This window comes from Zootoca vivipara, chromosome 12 (assembly GCF_963506605.1).
Source record: "Zootoca vivipara chromosome 12, rZooViv1.1, whole genome shotgun sequence".
NCBI lineage: Eukaryota > Metazoa > Chordata > Lepidosauria > Squamata > Lacertidae > Zootoca > Zootoca vivipara.
In genome coordinates, this window is record NC_083287.1 from 24,305,722 (window position 1) to 24,330,134 (window position 24,413).

The following is a 24,413-nucleotide window of genomic DNA, read 5'->3' on the forward strand; positions in this document are numbered from 1 at the left end:
GTTACAGGGATTGCAGAGGTGGTGGGCGAGTAGAGGCAGGGGAGATTATGTACCTAGTCCTAGGTCATTGTGTAGCCTCTGATTTGCCCATTACACACTTCAATCAGTTTCTCCAGCTCACTCCTAAAACAAATATAAGGTAAAGGTAAAGGGACCCCTGACCATTAGGTCCAGTCGTGACCGACTCTGGGGTTGCGCGCTCATCTCGCATTATTGGCCGAGGGAGCCGGCGTATAGCTTCCAGGTCATGTGGCCAGCATGACAAAGCCGCTTCTGGCAAACCAGAGCAGCACATGGAAACACTGTTTACCTTCCCGCTGTAGCGGTTCCTATTTATCTACTTGCATTTTGACGTGCTTTCGAACTGCTAGGTTGGCAGGAGCTGGGACCAAGCAACGGGAGCTCACCCCGTCACAGGGATTCGAACCGCCGACCTTCTGATCAGCAAGCCCTAGGCTCAGTGGTTTAACCACAGCGCCACCTGGGCTATAAAGGGCTTTAAAAAGGAAGTCTCTCCCTGGTGTTAGCAGAAATTGATGCAGTTGGCAGAGCCCATCTAGGGTTGCCATGTGTCCTCTTTTTCCTGGACAAACCCTCTTTTTCAGGGGTAAAATTTGAGACAAATTGCATTTATTTGTTTTGAACGGCCATCATAGTGTTCTCTTTCTGCTTTTCAAAATATAGCAACCCTACCTCAGGCATGTCCAACTTCCAAGAGACTGCGTTCTACTCCCAGTATAAAAAAAACTGGCAGTGATCTACCCATTGGATTGACCAGAGTTGTCAAGCTTTTTTTGGGGGGGGATCTTCATCAGAGTTGTTGAGCTTTTTTTTGGGGGGTGCTATCGCAATCAATTGGGTCAACCAGTTGGACACCCCTGCTACCTCATCCCACGACTTCACATGGAGGTGAGCAGTTGAGGGAAAATATGGCTGGAACATCATTACTGATTTATTATGAGTTACAAATTTTATAAGCAGCTTAATTGCAAATAAAAATTCCTAAAAGTGGATTACAAAAAAATAAAAACAGTAAACTCAGGAATAATTTACAACCCTACTTTAAAACATAAAGGTAAAGGGATCCCTGACCATTAGGTCCAGTCATGACCGACTCTGGGGTTGCGGCACTCATCTAGCGTTATTGGCCGAGGGAGCCAGCGTACAGCTACTAGGTCATGTGCCAGCATGACAAAGCCGCTTCTGGCGAACCAGAGCAGCGCACGGAAATGCCATTTAACTTCCCGCTTGGCGCGGTACCTATTTATCTACTTGCACTTTGACATGCTTTCGAACTGCTAGGTTGACAGGAGCAAGGACCGAGCAACAGAAGCTCACCCCGTCGCAAGGATTCGAACTGCCATCCTTCTGATCAGCAAGCTCTAGGCTCTGTGGTTTAACCACAGCGCCACAGCCCCACTTTAAAACATACTTAAGTTAAAACACTAAAACCGATTAAAATTACCTCAACTTTCTAAGCATCTGTGTAGGCTTGTCTAAACAGGAATGCTTTTGGCAGGTACCTGCTTGATCTCAAGAGGCAGGGAGTTCCAAAGTGCAGCTGCTGCCAAACTATGCAACTGAGTTATTACAAAAGTGGGTTAGGTATTATGTGGCACCTGTCATGGCCTTTAAAGAGAATTTGTGTGGTGGAGCTTCGAAGCTAAAGGGATCACCGGCAGTATCTATTGGTTTACCAGCTGCATTGTATATAGAAGGAATGGACAGCTGGAGATACTGTTGTGTGGGGATCCTGCCCAAACTTACGCAGGAGCTAGTCCAGCCTAGAGTCAGCTGCCTTAGCTCCCAATGCTGTGGAAATCCTTTAAAATATAATACATCCTTTATTACAAGCCCTACAGGGAAAGGCAGCAGGCAGGAGCCACATTCCATGTTCATATTCCTCCACAGATTCAGAGGAGAAGGAGAAGGAAGCCAAGGTTTTGAACCCAGAAACAAAACAGGTGTTAACTATAGGCCTAAAGGAACTGTAATCACTACCACGTAAGCCTAGCAACGGCCTAAACAGGAGGGGCTGCGTGGACTCCACTGCGCTTGCGCCACTCCTCCTGCCTCCCGCTTTGCTCCTGACGGCGGGTCGCCTCCATTGTGGCCTATGGGGCGGGGCGTTCGGCAGCTCCGCCCCCTCGCGCAGTGTCGGGCGCAGACCTTACGGAGCGAGGCGCCATTTTGCGCTGCTGCTGCTGCTAGTACCGCCACCACAAGAGGCTAGTTGGTTGATTGAGGAGGCAGCCTCAGGAGAAGGTCGCGGCGCTTAAGCGCTCCTCGCCCGGTTCCCGCTCCTTTCATCCGCCTGCCGGGTTAGGAGGAAAGCGCCGCCATGAGTGACGTGGAGGAGAACAATTTCGAGGGGAGGGTGAGTAGTGAGCACTTCTCTATCCAGGCCGAGGTGTCGGAGGCCTGGCCTGGCCCCGAGGACACGAAGTGCTCGAGGGGGAGGGGGAAACCGAGCCTCCCAGCCGGGCGCGAACAGGGCGGAGCCACCCGGAGGAGAGCGCCGTTGTTCCTACAAAATGGTTTCCTTCGCCTGAGGTGGGGGCCGCGCTGACACCCGCGGGGCCGTTTTCGCGGTTTCTGTTCCAGGCCTGGCTTTCCCGCCCTCCCATTTTTGAGCTGGGATCTTTAGGCTTTAACCCCCCCCCCAAAAAAAAATATGATACTGGGATTCCGGTTGTTACGCTCGCTCTCCGATTCCTAGCCCACCCCCTTCCCAGTTTCTAGTTCTGAGCTCTGCCGTTATCGCCAGAACCCGATAAATTTGTATATTATAGCCAGCCCCCGCTTTCTTGCTTTCCAAGGCCCCGACCGCCAAATCCTGAGCGAAGTTAAGATGTGTTTGGTGGGGAGGGATCTCAACGCCTCGTGTAGATCAGGAAATCCGGCGCGTGAGGACCGTGGCTCTTAGGCAAAAAAAGGCTGTTGTCCCTCCGGCTCAATATTTTCAGACCGAAGACCCACCTTTAGCTCACACATGCAATTGGGGACCTACTTCTTAATTATTTTTTTACTGATACATTGCTATGACGGTGGTTCTGTAGCGACCCAACTTTTAGGTCAGGGTTCCTACTCTGCGGCTGAAGGTCAGCGTCCTCCTAGGCAGCCGTCTTGTATCTTCGGTACGACTTCTAGTTTAAACAAGGAAAAACAGAATCAATTTTTTGTTGTGTGGGTAGCGGCGGCAGACATTTTGCTCTGTTTAGGGTTGTGGTTAGTAACTCAACGGTTTGATCCATAGTCCGCACCTGTGCTTCACCCGCGCTGGTATTCTTCATTATTGTTGTTATATATGTTGTAGGAAATCCTTCGATTGACCCCTCGGAAGCTTTCTGAAGGAGGTGTGTGACTCCTCTCAAATGAATTGGAGGCATTATTTAGTAATGGCATTGGGATTCATGCCTGGGGGAAGTGCATTATCTTAGCTTAATTTATCTGGGTGTTTTATGCTAGTGTTGATCAGCCACTATACAGCAGCTTGAGAGACTCCCTTCCTTTCCCCTGCCCTCCAATATAAAGAAGTATGAGGGAATTTCTTGATTCTGAAATATGTGTCTTTGGCGCAGCTTGCAACTCACAATTTCCCCTATACTGTAAATCTGAAAAGTAGCAATAGGGAGGTTTGGGTCAGTGTTGTAAGCAGAACAATTCCAGCCATTCTTGAGTGGAATACATTTATTTGACCCTTAGCAATTACGGTCAGACTGGGCTGGATGTGGGACTGGAACAGCATTAGTTGCACTTGGTGAATGATCTATACTTGGAGGTGAACAGGGAGAAACTTTTTTTGGACATCTCAGCACCTTTTAGGTCATTCCATTCAATACCAGTTTAAACTTCTAGTCAGAATGTCTGGGCTGTTGGTCAGAATGATTCCATGTTGTTTTTTAAATTGGCTACATTCAGCATGAGGATATTTGGAAAACTCACAGTAGTGCTGTGGGAATAGGGCCTGCCATATCAATATGCTGATCACATCCATCTCTTCTCTTATGTAAGCATCCAGGAGCAACTTAGTGTTGGACCAATGTATGGTGGCTAAGACAAAACAAAATGAAATTAAGCTAAAGAAGACATGGGATCACCCACTACTACCACCCAAGTCTTCGGCAGGGAGGCGGTAGTGAAGTAGCTGGACGCAGATTCACTGCACGACTAACTCTGCAGTACTTTACTGTCTACTATGCTATATTTAACACATGCACGCATGCGTGCATGCAACATATATTAACAGGAAAAGCACACTATTTGTTTCCATATCCATTTTTTTTTTACCACAGAAAGAATGCTAGTTCTGTTTTTTTGGAATGCTTTGTTTATGGATAAGCAGGTGGTGATGGTCCAGGAACACTTTTTACCAGTTCCACTTCTCCACTGCTGTTTTTAAAAGCAGGGATGTCCGCTTTCAGGATGTAAACTTCTGTGCCCAATTCAGAGTTCCTGTGCTTGCCTTATAAATCCTTCATGGTCTAGACCACCCTATCTAGAACCATTTATATCTATATGTGGGGCTAGTCCAATATATTTTAGCACCAGAGGCAGTCCCTACCAGGGAAGAAGGGGTGAGGGAAAGTCTACATCAGAAACAAGGTGAGGGGAGACTGACATGGGGATCTGCTACCCCAGTGAAGCTTGCCACATGAGGCAGTCATCTCACCTTGCCTCGGGTGTACCAGCCTTGTCTATATGTACCCTAATTCCAGCTGTGGTGATTTGATCAAAGCATTCTGTGTATTCCCTCATTATATGAAGTTACCAGCTAGCATGAGAGCTTTCACATTACACTAGCCTGGAGCTCTGAAACCTGAGTGGTAGTATTTAATGTTGATTGAACATTCCAAGAAAATACCTTGCATTCTTTGTGCATTAAAAAATGTTTTGAATGTAGACAAAATAAAAGAACATGTTTAACCTGTGATGATGAGTGTGTTAAAAATATAGAACAACATGGTTCTGTAGAAAGTTAGCAGGGCAGAGTATCTGTGTTCAACTAGTTACAGGTAGGTAGCCGTGTCGGTCTGCCGTGGTCAAAACAAAATTTAAAAAATCCTTCCAGTAGCACCTTAGAAACCAACTAAGTTTCACGAAAGCTCATACCAATGACAAATTTAGTTGGTCTCTCAAGGTGCTACTGGAAGGAATTTCTTTATTGTGTTCAACTAGTTCACTACACTTAGAACAGATCTGTACAATTCAAAGCTGAGAAACAAACTGCTACATCAAAAGTGTTCTATTACAGAATGCTTTGTGGTCATTTGGAATATGTAGAGCAGGGGTGTCAATCTCAAATTCATCGGGGGCCGCATCAGCAGTTTGGTCACCCTCAAAGGGCCGGTTGTATCTGTAGGACTATGTGTCCACTCTTTATTATCATAAATTATTGTCACTGCATTCAATTATTACTGTTTTTTGTAATAATGTAAGTAATAACTAGCTCTGAAAGCAGAAACATAGTCAGAATAATGGCAAGTAGATATTCAAATGTACAATTATTGTACAATTTATTAAAAAATGATTTTTGGTAACAGACAGTAATTTTTTTTTAAAAAAATACAAATATTGCCAAACACTGTTTATTACACATATGGCAAACACAAGGCATTAACTTTTTTTTAATTTTTCTGAAAGAAGAGTCCCACAGGAGGAGGCATCAATAGCACTGGCAAAGGGGCTCCGCGGAGTGAAATTTGGTGGAAGGAGCACCTTCCAGTGGTCTGCGCCTATGAACTTTTTACAAGTACAGCAGGAAAACAAATGCGAAGGGAAACGGCAGGCGGGCAGGCGCCTCCTTTCGGGCCCGGAGGTGCGAGGGCACAGAGCGCCTTTCTTCTGCGTTGTGGGAACTTGCGCGGAGCGCGAGAAGCACGCGCGGAGTTGGCACTCGTACTGCTGCGGCGGAGGCGGAGGTGGCGTCTCCCGGCTGCACATCTGAGCGAAGCGCTCGCCGCTCGCTCGCTCCTCCTCCCCTAGCGCTGCGCTCCTCCTGCTCGCCTGGCTGCTGCTGATACCGCCCTCCCTCGCCGTCTCCCGCATCAAACTTCAGGAGCCGGAAAAAAGCCTTGTCGCGCACACAGCAAAACGCGCCGCTGCCGGGGCTCGGGCAAGGCTCACCGGTGCTCCGCTCACTGCCTCATATCCAATATGGCTCAATCGACCCAGGCGCATGCGCCCGCCATCTCCCTCCCCGCTCCCCTCCCCTCGCTCCAGAGGCTTTTTGGGCGCTCACAACGCACTCCCGCGCGCCGAGCCTTGGCGCCAGCCGGCGGCTGCGGACGGACAGGAGTCCGCGGAAGGGCTCAGTCTGACCCTCCCCCCCTTCAGCGACTACGCGGGCCACATGACGAGGTCTCGCGGGCCGGATTTGGCCCGCGGGCCTTGTGTTTGACACCCGTGATGTAGAGTGTATCTGTTTGGCTTTCAGTGCTTTGGGGCTCAGTACTGATAATGGGTTTTGAACACTTGGTGCTCAAAAGAACATTCTTAAATAGCTTGTAAATGAGCCCACAAATACTCTGATATCCTTGCCTGCCGCCAGTTTTATCATTCTATATCTGTATTAGAGTTGGGGCTTAGCTCAGGGCAATTTTGTATCTTAAATGCCCTAGTTGTTATGTGCTACAGCATGCTTGCTCTTATATTAGTAGTTTTTGTAGGAAAAAGCAGATGAGAAAGGACAACTGTTTAGGGTATAAAGGTAAAGGGACCCCTGACCATTAAGGTAGGTCCAGTCGTGACTCGTGACCGACTCTGGGGTTGCGGCGCTCATCTTGTGTTATTGGCCGAGGGAGCCGGCGTATAGCTTCCAGGTCATGTGGCCAGCATGACAAAGCTGCTTCTGGTGAACCAGAGCAGCACACGGAAACTTTAGGCACTCTACCACTAAGTGGTCAGACAGAATCCAGCCTTCCTCCCAGCTGTGGAGCTGAGGGAGATTGAGATGGGTTTTTTTGAGATGGTTTCTGCAGCTTGGAAGAAGCCCCGCTGCTCCTCACACATGCCTGGGGGCAGCCGCAAGTGTCATGACCAAAAATGTTGATGTCTGCCTATAGAACTTTTGAGAAGTACAGTATATTTATGAAACTTCTGTCTCAGGTTTTTTTTCTGAATGTGTTAGTCTGCAAACATGGCATTTCTGTATGTAGTGAAATAATCGTGGTAACTGAATACATTTGAGAAAGAAAACTCATTGGGCTAGTGTTTCTCGGAGACAGACAAAACAAAACAAAATACATGCCAACCTGACATTTACGTGAAGGCTTCAGTTGTAGAAGTGCATTTTGAAGCAGACTAACAACAGGGACCCAGGTGGTGCTGTGGGCTAAACCACTGAGCCTAGGGCTTGCTGATCAGAAGGTCAGCGGTTCGAATCCCTGTGACGGGGTGAGCTCCCGTTGCTTGGTCCCAGCTCCTGCCAACCTAGCAGTTCGAAAGCACATCAAAATGCAAGTAGATAAATAGGAACCGCTATAGCGGGAAGGTAAACGGCGTTTCCATGTGCTGCTCTGGTTTGCCAGAAGCGGCTTTGTCATGCTGGCCACATGACCTGGAAGCTATACGCCGGCTCCCTCGGCCAATAATGCGAGATGAGCGCGCAACCCCAGAGTCGGTCACGACTGGACCTAATGGTCAGGGGTCCCTTTACCTTAACAACACTACAACTGTTTCCAGTAAATACGTGATAACTTGAGAGGTTCAGCATTAATTCTATATTTTTCTTAATCCTAAATAGTTGCATAAAGTATTGGAAATTTGCAGGTGATTGGATGTTTGATGCTTGGGGATTTGACAAAATTTCAGTAGTCCCATGGTTGGACCATACCTAAAAAACATAGATGCAGACTTCTAATTTTTTTTTTAGGATTTCTGTCAGGCTGTATGTTGGATCTGTATTATAATTGCTTATGTTTATCATAGTCTTCAAAAACACTGCCATGTAATGTCTGAATCCGTTTTAGATTCTAACATGGCAGCCTGTCTAGCAACCACACTCTTGGGCCTTGGAGGGCTGTGTTACCCTAATCCTAGAAGTTTAGGCCTTTGCTCTGATTATTTAGTAATGAAGGCAATGCCTTTCTTTATTCTAAATATTTCAAGGCTGAACATGAATGCTTAGAAGAAATTCTAGGGCTGAGTTCTCAGCTTTGGATGAAATTTAAGGGAACTATATTTCTAACCTGCACTGGTGTGTTTATCCTGTCCATGCTTTTAACATAACAAAGGCAAACAATTCAAGTGTTAGCTATGTTACATTGATGCTACTTCCGGTTATGCCTTTGAGCAATTGTATTCTAAACATACATTGAGAAATGGACTCGAAATGTGTGTTCCATGTTGGAATGTTCATGTAAAGCAGCAGTGGGGAATCTTGGGCCCTGGGGGCCAAATCTGGCTCTCCAAACCTCTCTGTTTGGCCTCTAGGATTCACTCCAGGCTTCACTCCTCATCATTTCTGCTTTTCACTATCCTTGAGTGTTTTTGCCTGGCTAAAATTTGCCCTTGAGCTATGATAATCCTTTTGCTAGTCGGGATGGAAGATAGAGAGTGATGTCTGAGAGAGTGTGTGGAAACTATCCCAGTGTGTGGTCCTTGGAAGTCTTCGCTTTCCCACGCAAACGTGGACAGCGCAAGCAGGAGGCGTGAGGGCAGCAGGGACCAGTGCAGGGCCATGGGGAGCAGCCCATAGGGTAAGCTGATGGGCAATCAGCTGTCCTCCAAGCCAGGTTCAGCACAGCTGCTTGCAGTAGGAACCCCAGCCTGGCCTCAGGGAAACAGAAAATTGTCTCTATACAAAAGACACAGAGTTGTCTTCTGCACTGTTGCGCGAGTCAGCTGGTTCGTGGCAGCGGAAGCCTCTGCTCTTTTGCAGAGGCACTATGGTGCGAGTCAGGTGACTCACAACATAGCACAGCAGCAAAATACACTGCTCTGCACCACCCAGCCAGATGGAGATGTCACCGCCCTGACACCCAGGCATCTTCACTTGGTTGCAAGTGGCCGGTGGCCAAGGTCAAAATGAAACATATGCAGCCATTTACTGTCTCCTGGAGAGAGCATTGGAAATAACCCTGAAAAAACAACAGAATTATAGAATTGTAGAGTTGGGCCATCAGGGGTCATCTAGTCCAGCCCCTGCAATGCAGGACTCTATCACCCACCATGGGGCTTGAACCCACAACCCTGAGATTAAGAGTCTCCTGCTACACCAACTGAGCTATCCCAGCTACTCGCTTACAAGTAGCTAGTAGTACAAGTTCAAAGTCCTGACTGGGTGCACAGGACTAGTTGCCTGATTTTTGGAATGTATTTAGGAGATAGCTAATTATATATGCTTATTGTGGCTAACAGAAATATTATAAATCTCTTCTTGTGTGCTCTTCTATATTGGTTCCCCAGGGACCATGCTGTTTTTATAGTTACTAGGCTGCAGAATCTCAAACTTTCATGAGTTCTCCTGATCTCCTTTTCTATAGCTTAAGGCATTGGGTCTGAGTGATCTGTGGTTAGTACAAACTTGGGAGTGCTCTGAACTCTAGGGAACATGGGATTCCTGAATTGGTCTCTTTGAGGATACTGGAAGTACTTTCTATGCAGAAAGTACTTTGCCAGTGAACCAGATCATTGCCCTTCTTCACAGAGTGTCCCCTGAGCATACAGGTTTTATTTGGAGTTGATGGTATCTTAATTAGCTTTATTGAGCTTTTATTGCTAGTTGTAAAACTTCTATTTCTATAGCACTCTGGTGTAAAACTGCTTTACAATGCCTGTTCTATTCATCTTCTCTTATTCAACCTCTCAACAACCTTGTTAGGTTGAATGATGGTGAACTACCCAAAGCAGCACAGAAATTATGTGGCTCATTAGGAATTTGGACCTAGGCCTTGGACTTGCCAGGGCATAGCCAACCCCCCTCCTTGCACTAGGGTTTAGACTGGTACCTTGTTGTCATGAGGGGAACTGTAATTGAAGATGATTTTTTTTCAATTGATCACACCTTTTAATTGATTTTCTCTTGCAACTCTTTAGGCCCATTTTAAAGTACTTGTCGAAGGTATCAGAGTAAAATAAAATTAACTATTTGTAGATTCTTATTTGTATACATGTATTAACATTATATATAACAGAGTACAGTATTTGAAAGGGTTCATTTGACACAAATCCTTTTAAATATAGTTTATTTTATTATTTATTAAATTTGTATTCTGCCCTTCATCCAAGTATCTCTGGGTGGTTCATATATCCCACGCATCATCATATAATACAAAACTTAGTTGTTCATCTACAATATCAGTGGTACCTTCCATTCCTCTTTGTTTATGGCAGTCTTCAAAGCTGAATGGTTGTTTCTCACAAGACTCTTAATGCTGTACACTCAGGAGTAAGTCCTATTGAATTTGGTGGTACTTGCTTCTGTGTCAATATGTATAGCATTGTCCTGTAGATTCATTCATATTGGATCCCAAACCATCCCAGTCATCACACACTAGATAAAGAATTTACGGTAGCTTTCTCCCACCTTCATATATACCGATTTACATTTTGAATAATAAGAGTCACAAATTTTGGTGGACCTAGTGATTATTTGTGGTTTTCCTGACCTCTTGTCTGAGTCCTCTGCACAGAGAGCTCTGGGAAAGAGTCTCAAGTTGTGATTGGATTGGGCAAGTAGCTGCCAGGAAGAGATCCATGGTTGCAGATGACGAAATGACCACCTCAAGATTCAGTCACGGCTCCCCTATGGTTGGGTGTAAGTTTAACGTGAATAAATGCTAGTCTAAAGGGTTGATACCTTTGATTCTGCTCAGAAAGTTTGTCCTGCATTCTTGACACTTTTACATTATGAACATAGTTATCTGAAGGCAACAGAAAGAAAGCTTAATCAACAGTAGTTGGGATCTGACTATTAAGTCTTCTCTTAGCACCTTAATTTAGGTTGTGATCCTTTACTCACCTGTGGATAATTCCTATTGAATTACTACTCCATGGGGCTTACTTTTGAGTAGGCATGCCTAAGATTGCCTTGCCAGTGTGAAACAATTTCATATATGAAAAAAATTATTATGAGTTGTATTTTTGCTGCCACCTTGTGAGAGTGTTAACCTGGCACTGCACAGTATACTCCTTCTTTACTAATTGATTCTTGTGGAAGTCTGCTGATGGGGAGTTTTTGTTTAACTTAGTCAATGAAGTGGGCTTTTATTTTTAATGAGCAAACATGAAAAATGAAGCACCCTGCCCCACTTTTCATATTTAATATTTTCTTTGGTTAAGCATTTTTCCACCATCGATTTCCCTGTCTGTCTTGCCCATTCCTCCTAATGTTTTTTTAAAAGAACATTGCCTTGTTTTGACATTTGACACAGCTCCACAATATGGTATTTTGGTCAACTCAGGGAAAGTAATGGTGCTATTAAAATGTGCACGTTCAGACTACCGCGAGTATGTAGATTCCCTTCTGAAAAATTCACTACTTCACTCTTCAATATGACATTAGTATGGGAAAACAGGTCTGAAATGAAATGATAAAATGGCATCTTTAATGAGAAACAAAACAGTAAGAACTACAAGACAAAATGACATTTGGCAAAATACGGTAAATGCAATAAGCAGTTTTCATTGGCTAAAAAGGGAATAAGCTAGACAGAGCAGTACAGATTGCTGTGCTAATGAAAAAAGGAGGGCGCAGTTTTGATGTATCTTAATGTAATTTTCATGATGCATAGAATGAAGATTGAAGTTCAGATATCCGATATCTTTCCATAAAATTCTTGATCTGTTCTTTTAGTTTCCCTGTTTGCCCAATTACCTCATTTGAGTGCGCTTATTGAAATATCTTATTTTCCTGTATTGCTTGTTTGATTCATCTGTTGTTCTGACAAGGAATACAGAATATCAGTCCCAGTTCTATAGATAACTTCACATGGCAGCCACTACTGAAGTTGATTTAATTGTTACTGAAGAAGAGCCTTAAATTGGCTTTGTTTCTTCCCTACTATGCACATATTTTGTAGGTTTTGGATAGAATGGTTAGGTTTAGGGGGGGAAAGTATTTTGGAATATTCAGATCATTGGCACATATGTGGCCTGCAGCTAGTTGGACTTGGTACTTGTCTGTCATGAACAACTGCTCCCCAAGCTGCATGTTAAACCTCTTGAAGCTGGGAGTTTAAAAGTTTGTGATGCGGCCTGGGGTGATGGGGAGCTGGGCATTATATTAGGCATGTGTAACTCCCTGTTTGCATCTAGTGTAGCTCTTTGAAATCTGGCCTATAAGTTTTGTTTGACATTTTTAACTTCAGGCAATCCTAGTATTTAAGGTAACACTGAAGTCCGTGTGTATCATATGGAATTGAACGAGATTAAAATTAGAAAAGGAGCAGAATAGATTAAGAACATTTGGGAAATGTTGCAAAGAAATCAGTGGACTCATTTTTAGAGCCTATATGATTACACCAGTTAAAAGATTTTTTTGGAAAAAATGCTTTTATAAATTAGTTATTTGCACTTTACCTGCTGGCTATTCAATTTTGGTAGATAAAAGTCTGAAACTCCAGCAGAGTTTTATAATCCCCACATGCTTAAATATACTAAATGTTCTTTTTCCATTAAGGTTAATGTTCGTGAAGAAATGGAAGAGTTTTTTCCAAGAATGTGGAAGATAAATCAAGATAAAAGAAGGCTAATGAAAAGTGTTAAAGATCAGAAAATTAAAATTGAATGGGGGAAAAAATTGAACAGAAGATTGGTCAGATAGAAGCACTTGAATATTTTTAAGGCTATAATGAATTGTTTGAATTGGGGAAGAATACACGAAGTATGAAAAATGAAAAACTCAATGAAGAATGAAGAAAAGTAGAAAGCAAGAGTGAAGTAGAATTAAAAGAATCTGGAAGAATGAATGGGTCCTAGGTTAAGTAAATGTATGGTTTATGTTCCAGTGTCTGTATGATCAAGTTGTAGATGAATTTGCATGATTACTTAGTTAATAGAGCATTGGTCATCTGGTTCGAGTAGGGAACTATTTGAGGAAATCACGCAATGTTAACAGTGGGTTAAACAGAAGTTTGTCCTGGAGGGTATTGCCTAACCATTTGTTTTTCAGGCACAATCAATAAAATATAGTTACTTTAATATAAGAAGGTAGGCATTTGTGCAACCACTACCATTTGTAATACTGCTTTTTTTGTTAGGAGTCACGCTCCCAGTCAAAATCTCCAGCTGGGAGTCCTGCTCCGGTAAAATCTGAGAGCAGGTCAGGATCGCGTAGCCCATCAAGAGCTTCTAAACACTCTGAATCGCACTCTCGATCAAGATCAAAATCCAGGTATGTGTCTTGTTATACATTCTGTCTTTGCATAAAACATACTTATTTTGAGCCTTCAAGGTATTGAGTGGTTTCATGGAAGAGATTTTGAGTTGCACTTTTTAGGAATTTTTTAAATGGATGATTTTAAAATGCCAGACTTTGTTCTTCAGCAAGATTGAACTGCTCCTCAGAGTAGCATAGAAATATAGGAAGCTTTCTTATACAGTAACCACTTGTCCATCTCACTCAATACTGTCTAGACTCTCTGCCTGTCACTCCCCAGAGCTTCAGATAGCCCTATCTGGAGATGCTGGCATTTGAAACTGAACCTTTGGCATGTGAAGCTTTTCCTTTACCATGCCGCTACAACCCTTCTCCACAATGACAACTGAGGTTGTTGTACCTCCTCATGGCCTAGTTGCATCACCACCTACCGTGTTTCTCATATTATAAGACATGTCTTATATTTATTTTTTCCTCAAAAAAACACACTATGGCTTATTTTCAAGGGATGTCTTATTTTTTTCTTCCTCCTCCTGCCACGGCCAGCATTGCTGCTGTGCCTATCACTATGTCTTATTTTCGGGGTATGGCTTATATTTCTTGAATGCTTAAAATCCTGCTATGGCTTATTTTATGGGTATGTCTTAAAATATGAGAAACAGGGTACACTGACAAGATGCCAAAAACAATTATGTAAGTTTAAGTAGGTAATAAAACTCAAGGTTTTCCACCATGGATGTGCTCTGAAAATTACTTCGATAGCTATAGGAAATATGAAAATTCTCCTTTCTAATGTCACAAGCCTTTGTGCCTCCAACTGGAGAACAGTTTATGGATTACCATCACATAAGACAAAATGTAAGACAAATAAGATCCTAAAATGTAAGAAAAGCTATCTCCTTTCTGTCCCCAGTGATAGTGAAGCTTCCATAAACTGACATTCCATACAATGACTTGATTTTCACATCACAATAAATCACCTAAGAAATAAACCATGGCATCCTGTGAATGAGAAACATGTGCGCACACTGCACAACCACTCCTGCTTTGCTTCATTCTGCCTGGAACCAAGAGAAATAAATCACAAGGCTGGTTTTGTTCTCCTTTGACTTCTACTCATGGCTTAACTTGGTTCCACAACAGACCGAGCAAAACGAGTGACAGAGAAACGTGTGACTTACCATGACATGTGAACCAGCTCCTTGTGGTGTTTTGTACGTTCTGTGGTGAACTGCTACCTTATGAAATGACAAACTTTTATGTCCAAAGTGGTGACTGTTAGTTGTATAAATACCCCCCCTTCAGTTTTTTAGTGATTGTTGTATTGAACCACCATTACATGGCTAGCAATTACTCAACAAATTACCTGCACAAGTAATTAAGAGATTCAAATTCTAATACAATAAAATGCAATGTAAGAAATAAAGAAGCAGTCAGTACAATTAAATCATATAGCATCTAGCACAGCACAATACAACACAATACCATTGCTACAAAATGCAGAAAAATACTTGAGTGGTCCACCAAGACCCTAAGCAGTTTTCATGTGGTCCATGTGGGGGGAAGTTTGGGAGCCCCTGGAACAGTTAAATGTTGAAAATGTTTACATTTTACAAAATGTTTATTTTAAAATACTTGATATTTTAAAACTGTGCCAGAAACTAACTTTGATATGCTTTCAGGAGTGTGTGTGTGTGTATAGCATGAAATTATGAAAACTTCAATATTTGTATAGTGCTTCACAGATGTTTTCATATAACAAATAAAATGTATCATTTGAAGGTCCAGGTCAAGAAGGCATTCTCACAGGCGTTACACTCGCTCTAGATCCCATTCTCATAGAAGGCGATCACGAAGCAGATCATACACCCCAGAGTACCGACGTCGAAGGAGCCGCAGTCACTCTCCAATGTCTAACCGAAGAAGGCACACTGGCAGCAGAGTATGTAGTGTAAGCTTGTAGGGAAATTATTTCAAATCTCACTATGAATATATGTATAAGTAAAGCTAATCCTTTTAACTAATTTATTTTTGTTGATTAGGCATAACATCCACAGCTTGCAGGTTTCTGCGGTCAAGAATAAGAGGAGCCTTGGCATTTTCTGCTTGTCAGGTCTATTAGCGTTTACCCTAGCTACCAGCAGTATGAATACCCCACAGTACTTTCCCAAACAAGGAAGTGTAGGGGAGAGAAGCACCCTGATTTTCTCTTAAGGGGTGGGGGGTGTTGGTGGTGGAAAGAACTGGTGGCTTTATGGGAGGAGGCCCCCCCAAAAAACCAAACCCAATAGGTGTGTAGTTCTTTGCAAGAACAGACAACTTTGATATCTAATAGCTTTCAAAAGATTTACAGTGGGGCATGGGAAATGAGATTTAAATCCTTGCTGGTATGAAGATATTTGGGTAGACTAGATCAGCTGTCCCCAGCATGGTGTCTCACAGATGTTTTGGACTACAACTCCTATCAGCCCCTGTCAGCAGGAATCACAAATACAATTTCTTCAGAAATTTTGCATCTATCCTGTGCCAGTTTAGGGAAAGTTATATTTCAGAGGCATATCATGATCAACTGTTGATTGACTTCAAGTGGCCAGCCAATCTCAGTGTTTATTTTTGGCCCCACCTTCCCTTTTGAAATTGATGTTTGGTGGGAGCTGCTGAAATTTGCAAAACCCCTCTGATAATTATGGCCACAGGACTCTGTCTTTGCCTCTATTCTGGTTTTGCTTTGTTTTTTGCTTTGCTGCATCCCTTGTGGTAGGCTGGCAGGATACTCGTGAGTTACTCACATTTACATAAAAAATATTTATGTAAATATTGAGGCATTGTGGGATGCAGGAGTCTTTGTAACTCACTCCCATTCCAAGCGAAAAGTCAGGTGTTTCTGAATTTCCTATACTATATATAGAAATGATTATGCATTTTAAAATTATGGAATTACAACATCTTAAGGCTCCATTTGTTAAATTGATCTGATTTTAGGAGTGGGAAAGGAACTTGAGATCCTTTCTACTCTCCTTGGAGAGTTTTGGAGCACATGTGCAGGTGGTACAAAGCAGGTAGGTTTCCATTGTATGGCTGATTAAACATTCCCTCTATTGCAATAAGACACTGAGGAAATTAACAAGACCTGTTTGTCTGCTTCAAGGAAGTTGTCCTTGAACAGAAAGGAGAATGGCAGGCAACTGTCTGAAACACAGTCTCCAGTCAGTGTTGAAACCAGAATGCTATATTGTTCCATCTGCCCAGCACTAGATGGTAAATACATGTTTTAAGCTGTAAAAGAATGAACCATCATGACATCAACAGAATGCAGCATTTTTGTTAGATTTCAAAGAACTAATTCTCTCGTTTGCAGCAAACATGACCTTTGCCTGTTGTGGGCTGCAGTTTCTATCATCCCTAAGCTTTTGTTGTAAATTGTAGAAGTTGTAAGTTCAAAACATCTGGAGAACCCCATGTTGGCTACCCCTGCATCTTGCCATAACTGAATTAGAAACCCTCTAGCCAGTACATTGTCAAACCTCTGTAGGATTAGCTGCTCTGTAGTACAGTTTGCTGTACTCTCTCTGCCGCCAATGTGCCCCTCCCCCTAGTCAGCATAATGAAGCGAGACCTTCTGAATCCTCTTTCATTATGAGAATTGGATCCAGTGGTGGAGTAGGCATAATAGATCTTCCTTTCCCTTCTTGTGTTACTCAGAATGCGCAGTTACCTAAAATACCTTGCTGCCTATGTCAGTGAAAGAATATGAGTGAATGTGCAACTGGCACTGTTTTAGACATGCTTTGATACTTGAATTTGGTTCATTTTTTAGGCTAATCCAGATCCTAATACATGCCTTGGCGTGTTTGGCCTCAGTTTGTATACTACTGAGAGGGATCTTCGTGAAGTCTTCTCTCGTTATGGACCTTTGAGTGGTGTCAATGTGGTTTACGATCAACGAACTGGACGATCAAGAGGATTTGCTTTTGTTTACTTTGAAAGAATAGATGATTCTAAAGAGGTAAATTAATTATTAAGTTGGGAAGGTTTTAGGGGAAGGTTACAAAGTTTACCAGTGATTATGAGGCTGTAGAGGTTACCCACAGAGTTGAGATTCCCTGGAGACTTCCAGGTCATTTGAGAGGCCCGGAGAAGTCACAAGCCTTGGGGCCAAGGCAGAACATAAACATATAATGAAAGGCAAATTCAGTTCGCTCTCTCTATTAGAAAAAAAAGGGGGGGGAGTAATAGTACTGTATAATCTGTGAATCAGCCACAGTTGTCCAGTGCAGACCTACTTCCTGATTGCTAATAATAATCAAGACTTAAGTGAAGGCTGTGAGAGTGTACACTCTGTGCCCACTTGTATGTAAATTCCCTCTTAACCAGACTGTAGGGTTACATCTGATGAATGTAAACACTAACCAGGATTTCACACTAGGCGTTTGAAAAAACTGCATTTGAGAGAGAAGCATAATAAGCTTCTGAAAAATAAACTGGCATTAAAACTTGAATTTCAATTTTTTAGCTTCATATCAGCATAGTAGTAATACAGTTTTAATCAAATCATGTGGCTGCTGTAATAGATAATTTTGACTGAGAATGTTTCTTTGTCATTTGGGTCTGCTTGATTCCGGAGACTATGTTGATGATGTGTCTGTCAGGACTTATGTGAAGCTGTTTGATAAAAGTATGAAATTTGAATGGTAGTCTTTGTTGGTGTTCCTTTTCATAATAGCATTTTTCAAGTTGTCTTGGAGTAACTATATATTGGTATGAATAGTGCTATAATCTATGATGCTTTGATTCAGGAATTTCATTTGTTCTTGTAGCATGGACCTTTTGGTGAGAGAAGATTCTTTAAAATAGCGTTTGCTGTGTTTCAATGATAGAAAGAAATCACTAGGTGGCGATATAGCCCACATTTAATCACATTCGAACTACAGTGGACCGCTTGGGTTGCGAATGTGATCCGTGCGGGAGGCACATTCGCAACCCACAGCACCGCTTCTGCGCATGCACAAAGCGTGATTTAGTATTTGTTCGGGTACTTCCGGGTTCACGCTGTGCACAGCCTGAAAAGACAACCTGAAACGTTTGTAACCCGAGGTATGACTGTACTGAATCAAAGTGTAGAATATTCTAGTTTTTCTTTTTAATTTCTTACAATGTAAACAGTAACCATGTGGAACTTGATTTTTCCCTAGTTTAAGCCCTAAATTATGGATGAGCCTTTTTTCTAGGACTGGAGTTAAACAAAAGTCCAGTGCCAAGAATGTAATACAGTCGTACCTTGGCTCCCGAATGCCCTGGGAGTCAAACGTTCTGCTCCCGAACAACCAAAAACCTAAAGTGAGTGTTGATTGGCTGAAGGAGCTTCCTGCAGCCAATCAGAAGCCGCACTTTGGTTTTCAGATTCTGTTCGACTTCCGAGGTACAACTGTAATGTTTAGGTTGGGTCAAAAGCTACTACTGTATATTCCTGCGTATAAGACTACTTTTTAACCCAGGAAAATCTTCTCAAAAGTCGGGGGTCGTCTTATATGCCCGGTTGTCTTATATGCCGGAATATACGGTATTTTGTCCACAGAAGGGGTTGCCTGCTCACAAAAAGGCATACTGTGGCATTCTTGAACAAGTGCAAGCATGACTGTTGCTGTAGAGCCTACCTGCTGTAGGTAAACAACTCTTTGCTAGTATTTACATAAGCCTTTGTGCAAAAGCAGTGCCATATATTTTCTCCAGTCCATGTTAAGCAAAAAAAGAAGAAAGGAAAGGAAAATATTTGCATCAACAGACATGGAGTAGGTAGAAACCAATAATCACCACCACCACCACACACACAAAAGGGGAGCAAGGGTCAAACCTTTAAACCAGATTTATGTAAATTTGCACATGGATTATTAATAATAAAATAGGGGCAATATTTTTCTTTGTATTTTAGTGTTTTTATATTGTAAACTGCCTTGTGATCTTCAGATGACAGGTGGTATAGAAATTTAATAAATCATTATATCATCTGATTGTAAATTATTGATGCTGTCTAATTTGCATGATTAAGAATAGAGCTAAAAACTCAGTTAATTGAGGCAAAGCATATAACATCCATGAGAGTGTTTTGGAGATGGAGTCTGATGTGGAGTCAGTTCCTTAATGTATTGTTTGAGTGAACTGCCGTGTGGTGAGGGAGTAATTGGGAAGTCATATAGGCTGAACCTGCCATTTTACTAAGCTCTGCTGGAATAGGTCCTTGTAAGTGAGATAGTAGGAGACACAAAGCATGAAATGGCAGCTGAATAGCAGTAGTAACCCAGCCATGTGCACCCTGCAGGAAGCCACACTAGTGTGCGGTCCCTTTGCTTCAAGGGAAATGCCTCCCTGTTTACCTTTTTGGGAGCCTTAAGGGCAAAATGTCTGGAATGCATCAGCTTCTTAGCAGGGTGCTGGCTTTAAAAGGGATCCTATTTCACTAACTTTAATGCCCCAAGTCAGTGGAGACATTTTAATTCTCTCTGCTAGAGAAAAGACCACGGATTAGCAGGATACTAATAACTAAAGACAAGCTGATTTTGCTTAATGCGAATAAGCACTAATTTCTCATTACTGGAACTAAAGTGTCTGCCTTCTTTGCAGGCAATGGAACATGCAAATGGAATGGAGCTGGATGGCAGGAGAATCCGGGTGGATTATTCTATCACAAAGAGAGCACACACGCCCACCCCTGGAATCTACATGGGCAGGCCAACCCAGTAAGGAGTTTTCCTGGCTTAATCAGAAGAACTGCATTTGAGAGTCTGTGATTCATAAGAAACTATGTTGTCGATAAATGCAATAGTTCTGTCTCTTCATAGGCTAGTCGCTGTCTTACTCGAGAAATTCCTTTTGAAAATCCATTGATTTCATGTTCTTTAAACTTACTTATTGTCATTATTTCCATACCACCTAATAACTCACTGTTGCTGAGTGGCATGCATTGCAATGCAATGCAATGTGAACAATAATTACAAATACAATTAAAGGCAGACCGTTCTTTGCAACTTTTTAAATGTGAACTCCGTCCGTTGAATGGTCTAGACTCAGCTATCTAATCCTGTAGCTTAAGCCAGTGTGGACCCGAGTAATCCCTTGAATGGGGAACCCTGCGAGCTGCAAGTTTAAATGTTAAAAATGTGTTTTTTTCTTGAAATAAGAGAGATCCTAATATTTTGCATAATGCATCTTGTCTTCCCTCCCAAAAAAGTAGTGGAGGTGGTGGTGGAGGAGGAGGAGGTGGTGGAGGAGCTGGACGTCGCCGTGATTCCTATTACGACAGAGGATATGACCGAGGCTATGACAGATACGAAGAGTATGATTACCGTTACAGGTATGCATTCTGATTTAAATAAATGAAAAAGCTCAGAGGATATCTTTATCACAAGCATGAACATTGCATAGGCATAGGCAGACATATGGGGCAGGAGTTGGTTACAGAGTGAGGCTGTAGTATGCAAAGTTGGAGAAGAAGGTAAAAGAAGAAATGGATGGTGTGGCCCACTGAGTGTGATGGGAGAGTGAAAATGGGAAAGATGGGGTCTAAAGCAGGCATAGGCAAACTCCGGCCCTGCAGATGTTTTGGGACTACAATTCCCACCATCCCTAGCTAACAGGACCAGTAGTCGGGGAGGATGGGAATTGTAGTCCCAAAACATCTGAAGGGCCAGAGTTTTCCTATGCCTGGTCTAAAGGGACAAGCAGACTGAGCAAGGATTGCTCACGTTGCTGTAGAGCCTTCTGGTCCCTATGCTTCTTTGTCTTTTGGACACACATACCAGTCCCTCCTTTATTCCTATTTGGTTTGTTGGGAAACTAGATGAAAAGTTTATATTTCAAAAGTAGTAATAAACTAGGGAAAGGGGTAAGAGTGGGTAGCTGTTTTAGAAGAGGAAGTTAATGTGAAAGGAACACAGAAAACGGATGAAACATGGGTGGTTGGGATAAGAATAGGGGCAAAGTTAGGTGTGAAAGGAGTCTAGAAGAAATTATAAAGACAAATAGAACTACTTTTAAGATGCACGTGAATGGTAGAAGAGAAAATATTAAAAGCTGCCCTCACTTAGCCTCCCTGCTTCAAGCAGAATTTTCTGATCCAAAGTCATGTCAGTACTTGAGCTCCCTGCTGCAAGAAGATTGCTCTGCCATAGGATTGAGCTATTTCTAAAGAAGGGTTAAATATCAATCAAAAATGTCTGTAATTGCCAGGCAATTGTGCTAATCTCTGGGTTCATCCATCCATCATTTAATTGCTGGCTCCATCCTTCCACTACCATTTTGTGACTAGTGGGCTCCACTAATTTTAGCCCTCAGGTAGACCCTGGGGGTGTAAGGGACCCAGGTGGCGCTGTGGTTAAACCACTGAGCCTAGGGCTTGCTGATCAGAAGGTCGGCGGTTCGAATCCCTGTGACGGGGTGAGCTCCCGTTGCTTGGTCCCAGCTCCTTCCAACCTAGCAGTTCGAAAGCACGTCAAAATGCAAGTAGATAAATAGGAACCGCTACAGCGGGAAGGTAAACGGCGTTTCCATGTGCTGCTCTGGTTTGCCAGAAGCGGCTTTGTCATGCTGGCCACATGACCTGGAAGCTATATGCCGGCTCCCTCGGCCAATAATGCGAGATGAGCGCGCAACCCCAGAGTCTGTCACGACTGGACCTAATGGTCAGGGGTCCCTTTACCTTTAGACCCTGGGGGTAGACATTTTGAGATAACTTTGCTTTATGGCCTTCAAAAATTCTGTTAGTTCGTATGGTGATCTATAGTTTGTATAGTGATTTATGGTTTGTTGCAAATAAAGATTATCGCATCCATATAACTGCCAATTTATTAAAGCATGTTTAGCCTGTTTTACAAACTGCAATAGTCTCAAAGCAGATAATAATAAATATTTTGAAACGAAATAATAAAAGCCAAATCAGCCAAGTAAAATAGCTTAAACATCTTAGAACCAAGAAAACAAAAACAAAAAAATCCAGTACCTGATAAAACAGGGAATTAAAACTATTCCATATAAAAGCTAACCTATGGTCAACAGTATACAGTAGCATGCTGTAATCATAGGTGTGTTTTTTCACACCAGTATAGTTACATCTCTCTGAAAATCCAACTTATCCAACATTTCTCCTAACCAGGGAGCTTGGATAGCAAGTTGTGTTTATGTAATATTACAACTTAGTGTGCCATATGACATTGGTGTTGAAATGACTGGGTTGAGGAGGACTAGATTATCTTTGCAGTCCCTTTCAACCCCAGGTTTCTTTGGCACAAGAACCACTATTTGTTGCAGCTGCAGCAGCACATTTTAGGCTGAAAATAACATGCCCATATGAGTACGGTACCTAGAAATTAGACTGCCTTACATTTGGTCAGGTATAGCAGTAAATACTTGTCAGAGCTTAAAGATACAGACTTACAATATGTGAAAAAGAGGTGTCTGTGTCTGTGTTCTTAATCTGTTAGTGTAGTTTGTAAAAAACAATGTTTCCATATTAATCAGCCTCTTGAATCACTGTGGAATACTACCTAAAAATAGGTGTCTTTAACTTTGTCCAATATGCTGTGGGGGAGAAAAAAAACCATGCAAATGAGGCTTGGTTCTTCCATATGGTTAAAATGTGTATGGTGTACAAATCATTTGACAATATTTTTTAATCTCTTGAATAGTACATACACCACATGTACTAGAGCCACTGCTAACAAATGTATTTGTATACTTTCTTCAAAGGAGGCGATCACCATCACCTTACTATAGTCGTTACAGATCACGGTCAAGATCCCGTTCCTACAGCCCAAGTAAGTATAACACCAGTCTCACCAGAGTGGTTATAGCAGAGGAAACATAAAATCAAAGCGCTGCCAGGCTCCGCTTCCCCCCCCCCCCCACACCTTTAAAAAATCCTTCCAATTTGCCTTATGGATATCCTCTAGTCTAGTGATTAGACAGTAGCGAGAATACCATGTTCTGAGCTCCTGTTCCGTCTGGATCTCCCTCTCCGCTTGCAGACAGGGAGATCCACAAAATCCTATAGTGCATGCAACACCTTCACAGGGATCGTAGGATTGCAACCCTAAGTAAAGCATTTGTATCTAGAAGAAGTTACTTTTAGCAAAATGAAGTGTAACAGAAGGGGAATGCAGATGAAATGCACTGATACTCGGTGGAAGGAGAAACAAATGAATATGGAATTATGAACTGATGGTTACAGCATTCTCTCTTCTTTCTTTCAGGGCGCTATTGAAGAAGAGAAGCTAGTCACAGTTGCAAATACAATTTTTAAACAGCAAGTTCTGAACTTCGCTTTTCCTATAGATCCCCTGCAGTTATCTGAAACCCTATTAAAAGGTCTTTGGTTCATTTAGAATATATGTATTTTCAGTTGAAATACCAGTTTTCCATCTCTTCTTATTGTAATACTCCAGGTGTAATTGTTGTAGCTTTATGTACTTAAATATCTTTAAGCGAAAACTAAATAGGAAACCCAGAGTGGTAATACGTTTTGTGATTTTTTTTTTAAAAAAAAGCAAGTGGATTTTTGTTGAACGTAATGGGGAAGGAAAACAGAAGTGTGTTAAAGCCTGCATGTTGTGTTTCAGTAGAAATCTACTATTTTAATGAACTGTTCATCTTTCTGCCTTTTACTTTCAAGGAAGAAAGTGTTCTGTATCTTCAGTTATGGCCCAAGTCAGTGCATGTTCTTAAACCAGAGCATTTTCACTCATTTTCTCAATGCAGTGATTTAATAATAATAATAATAAACATTGGAGGGAAGTCTTTGGAAAAAACAAAATTCTCATATACTACAAATTTCACCTTGGCATGTGTTTAATATAATCACAGTGCTAATTTGGTGAATATTAATTTGGTTAATATTAATTTGGTTAATATTAAATTGACTGGAAAACGTTCTTATGTTTGCCCCATAATCAGGACACGCCTAATTTACTGGGCATAGAAAATATTTGATCTGTTCTCAGCAGTTCTATATGGAAATAAAATTATGGTTAAGCATGTTCTATTTGGTACTATGGATTTCTAAACTATTATTTTGCTTCTCAAAATAAATTTAAATGCTACCAGT

General features: G+C 42.2%; 1 protein-coding gene across 4 annotated transcripts; it reads left to right on the top strand.

The window, feature by feature from the left end:
• The first annotated feature begins 2,148 nt into the window (after window positions 1–2,148).
• TRA2A (transformer 2 alpha homolog) lies at window positions 2,149–24,413 on the top strand. Of its 4 annotated transcripts, none has more exons than XM_035129022.2 (8): window positions 2,149–2,377; window positions 13,203–13,336; window positions 15,104–15,272; window positions 17,139–17,327; window positions 19,940–20,055; window positions 20,547–20,669; window positions 23,060–23,127; window positions 23,563–24,413. In XM_035129022.2, exons 1-8 carry the CDS (start codon window positions 2,342–2,344, stop codon window positions 23,571–23,573), a joined length of 846 nt encoding a protein of 281 aa, XP_034984913.1. In that variant the 5' UTR covers window positions 2,149–2,341; the 3' UTR covers window positions 23,574–24,413. The 4 variants fall into 4 exon arrangements, with proteins under 4 accessions (XP_034984913.1, XP_034984914.1, XP_034984915.1 ...); XM_035129023.2 differs by having other exon boundaries at window positions 20,550–20,669; XM_035129024.2 differs by having other exon boundaries at window positions 15,104–15,263.

Coding starts and splice junctions, on each gene's coding strand:
- TRA2A (XM_035129022.2), top strand. CDS start 2,342: ATGAGTGACGTGGAGGAGAACAATTTCGAGGGGAGG. Junction 20,056..20,546: donor TACATGGGCAGGCCAACCCA/GTAAGGAGTTTT, acceptor CTCCCAAAAAAG/TAGTGGAGGTGGTGGTGGAG. Junction 20,670..23,059: donor GAGTATGATTACCGTTACAG/GTATGCATTCTG, acceptor CTTTCTTCAAAG/GAGGCGATCACCATCACCTT.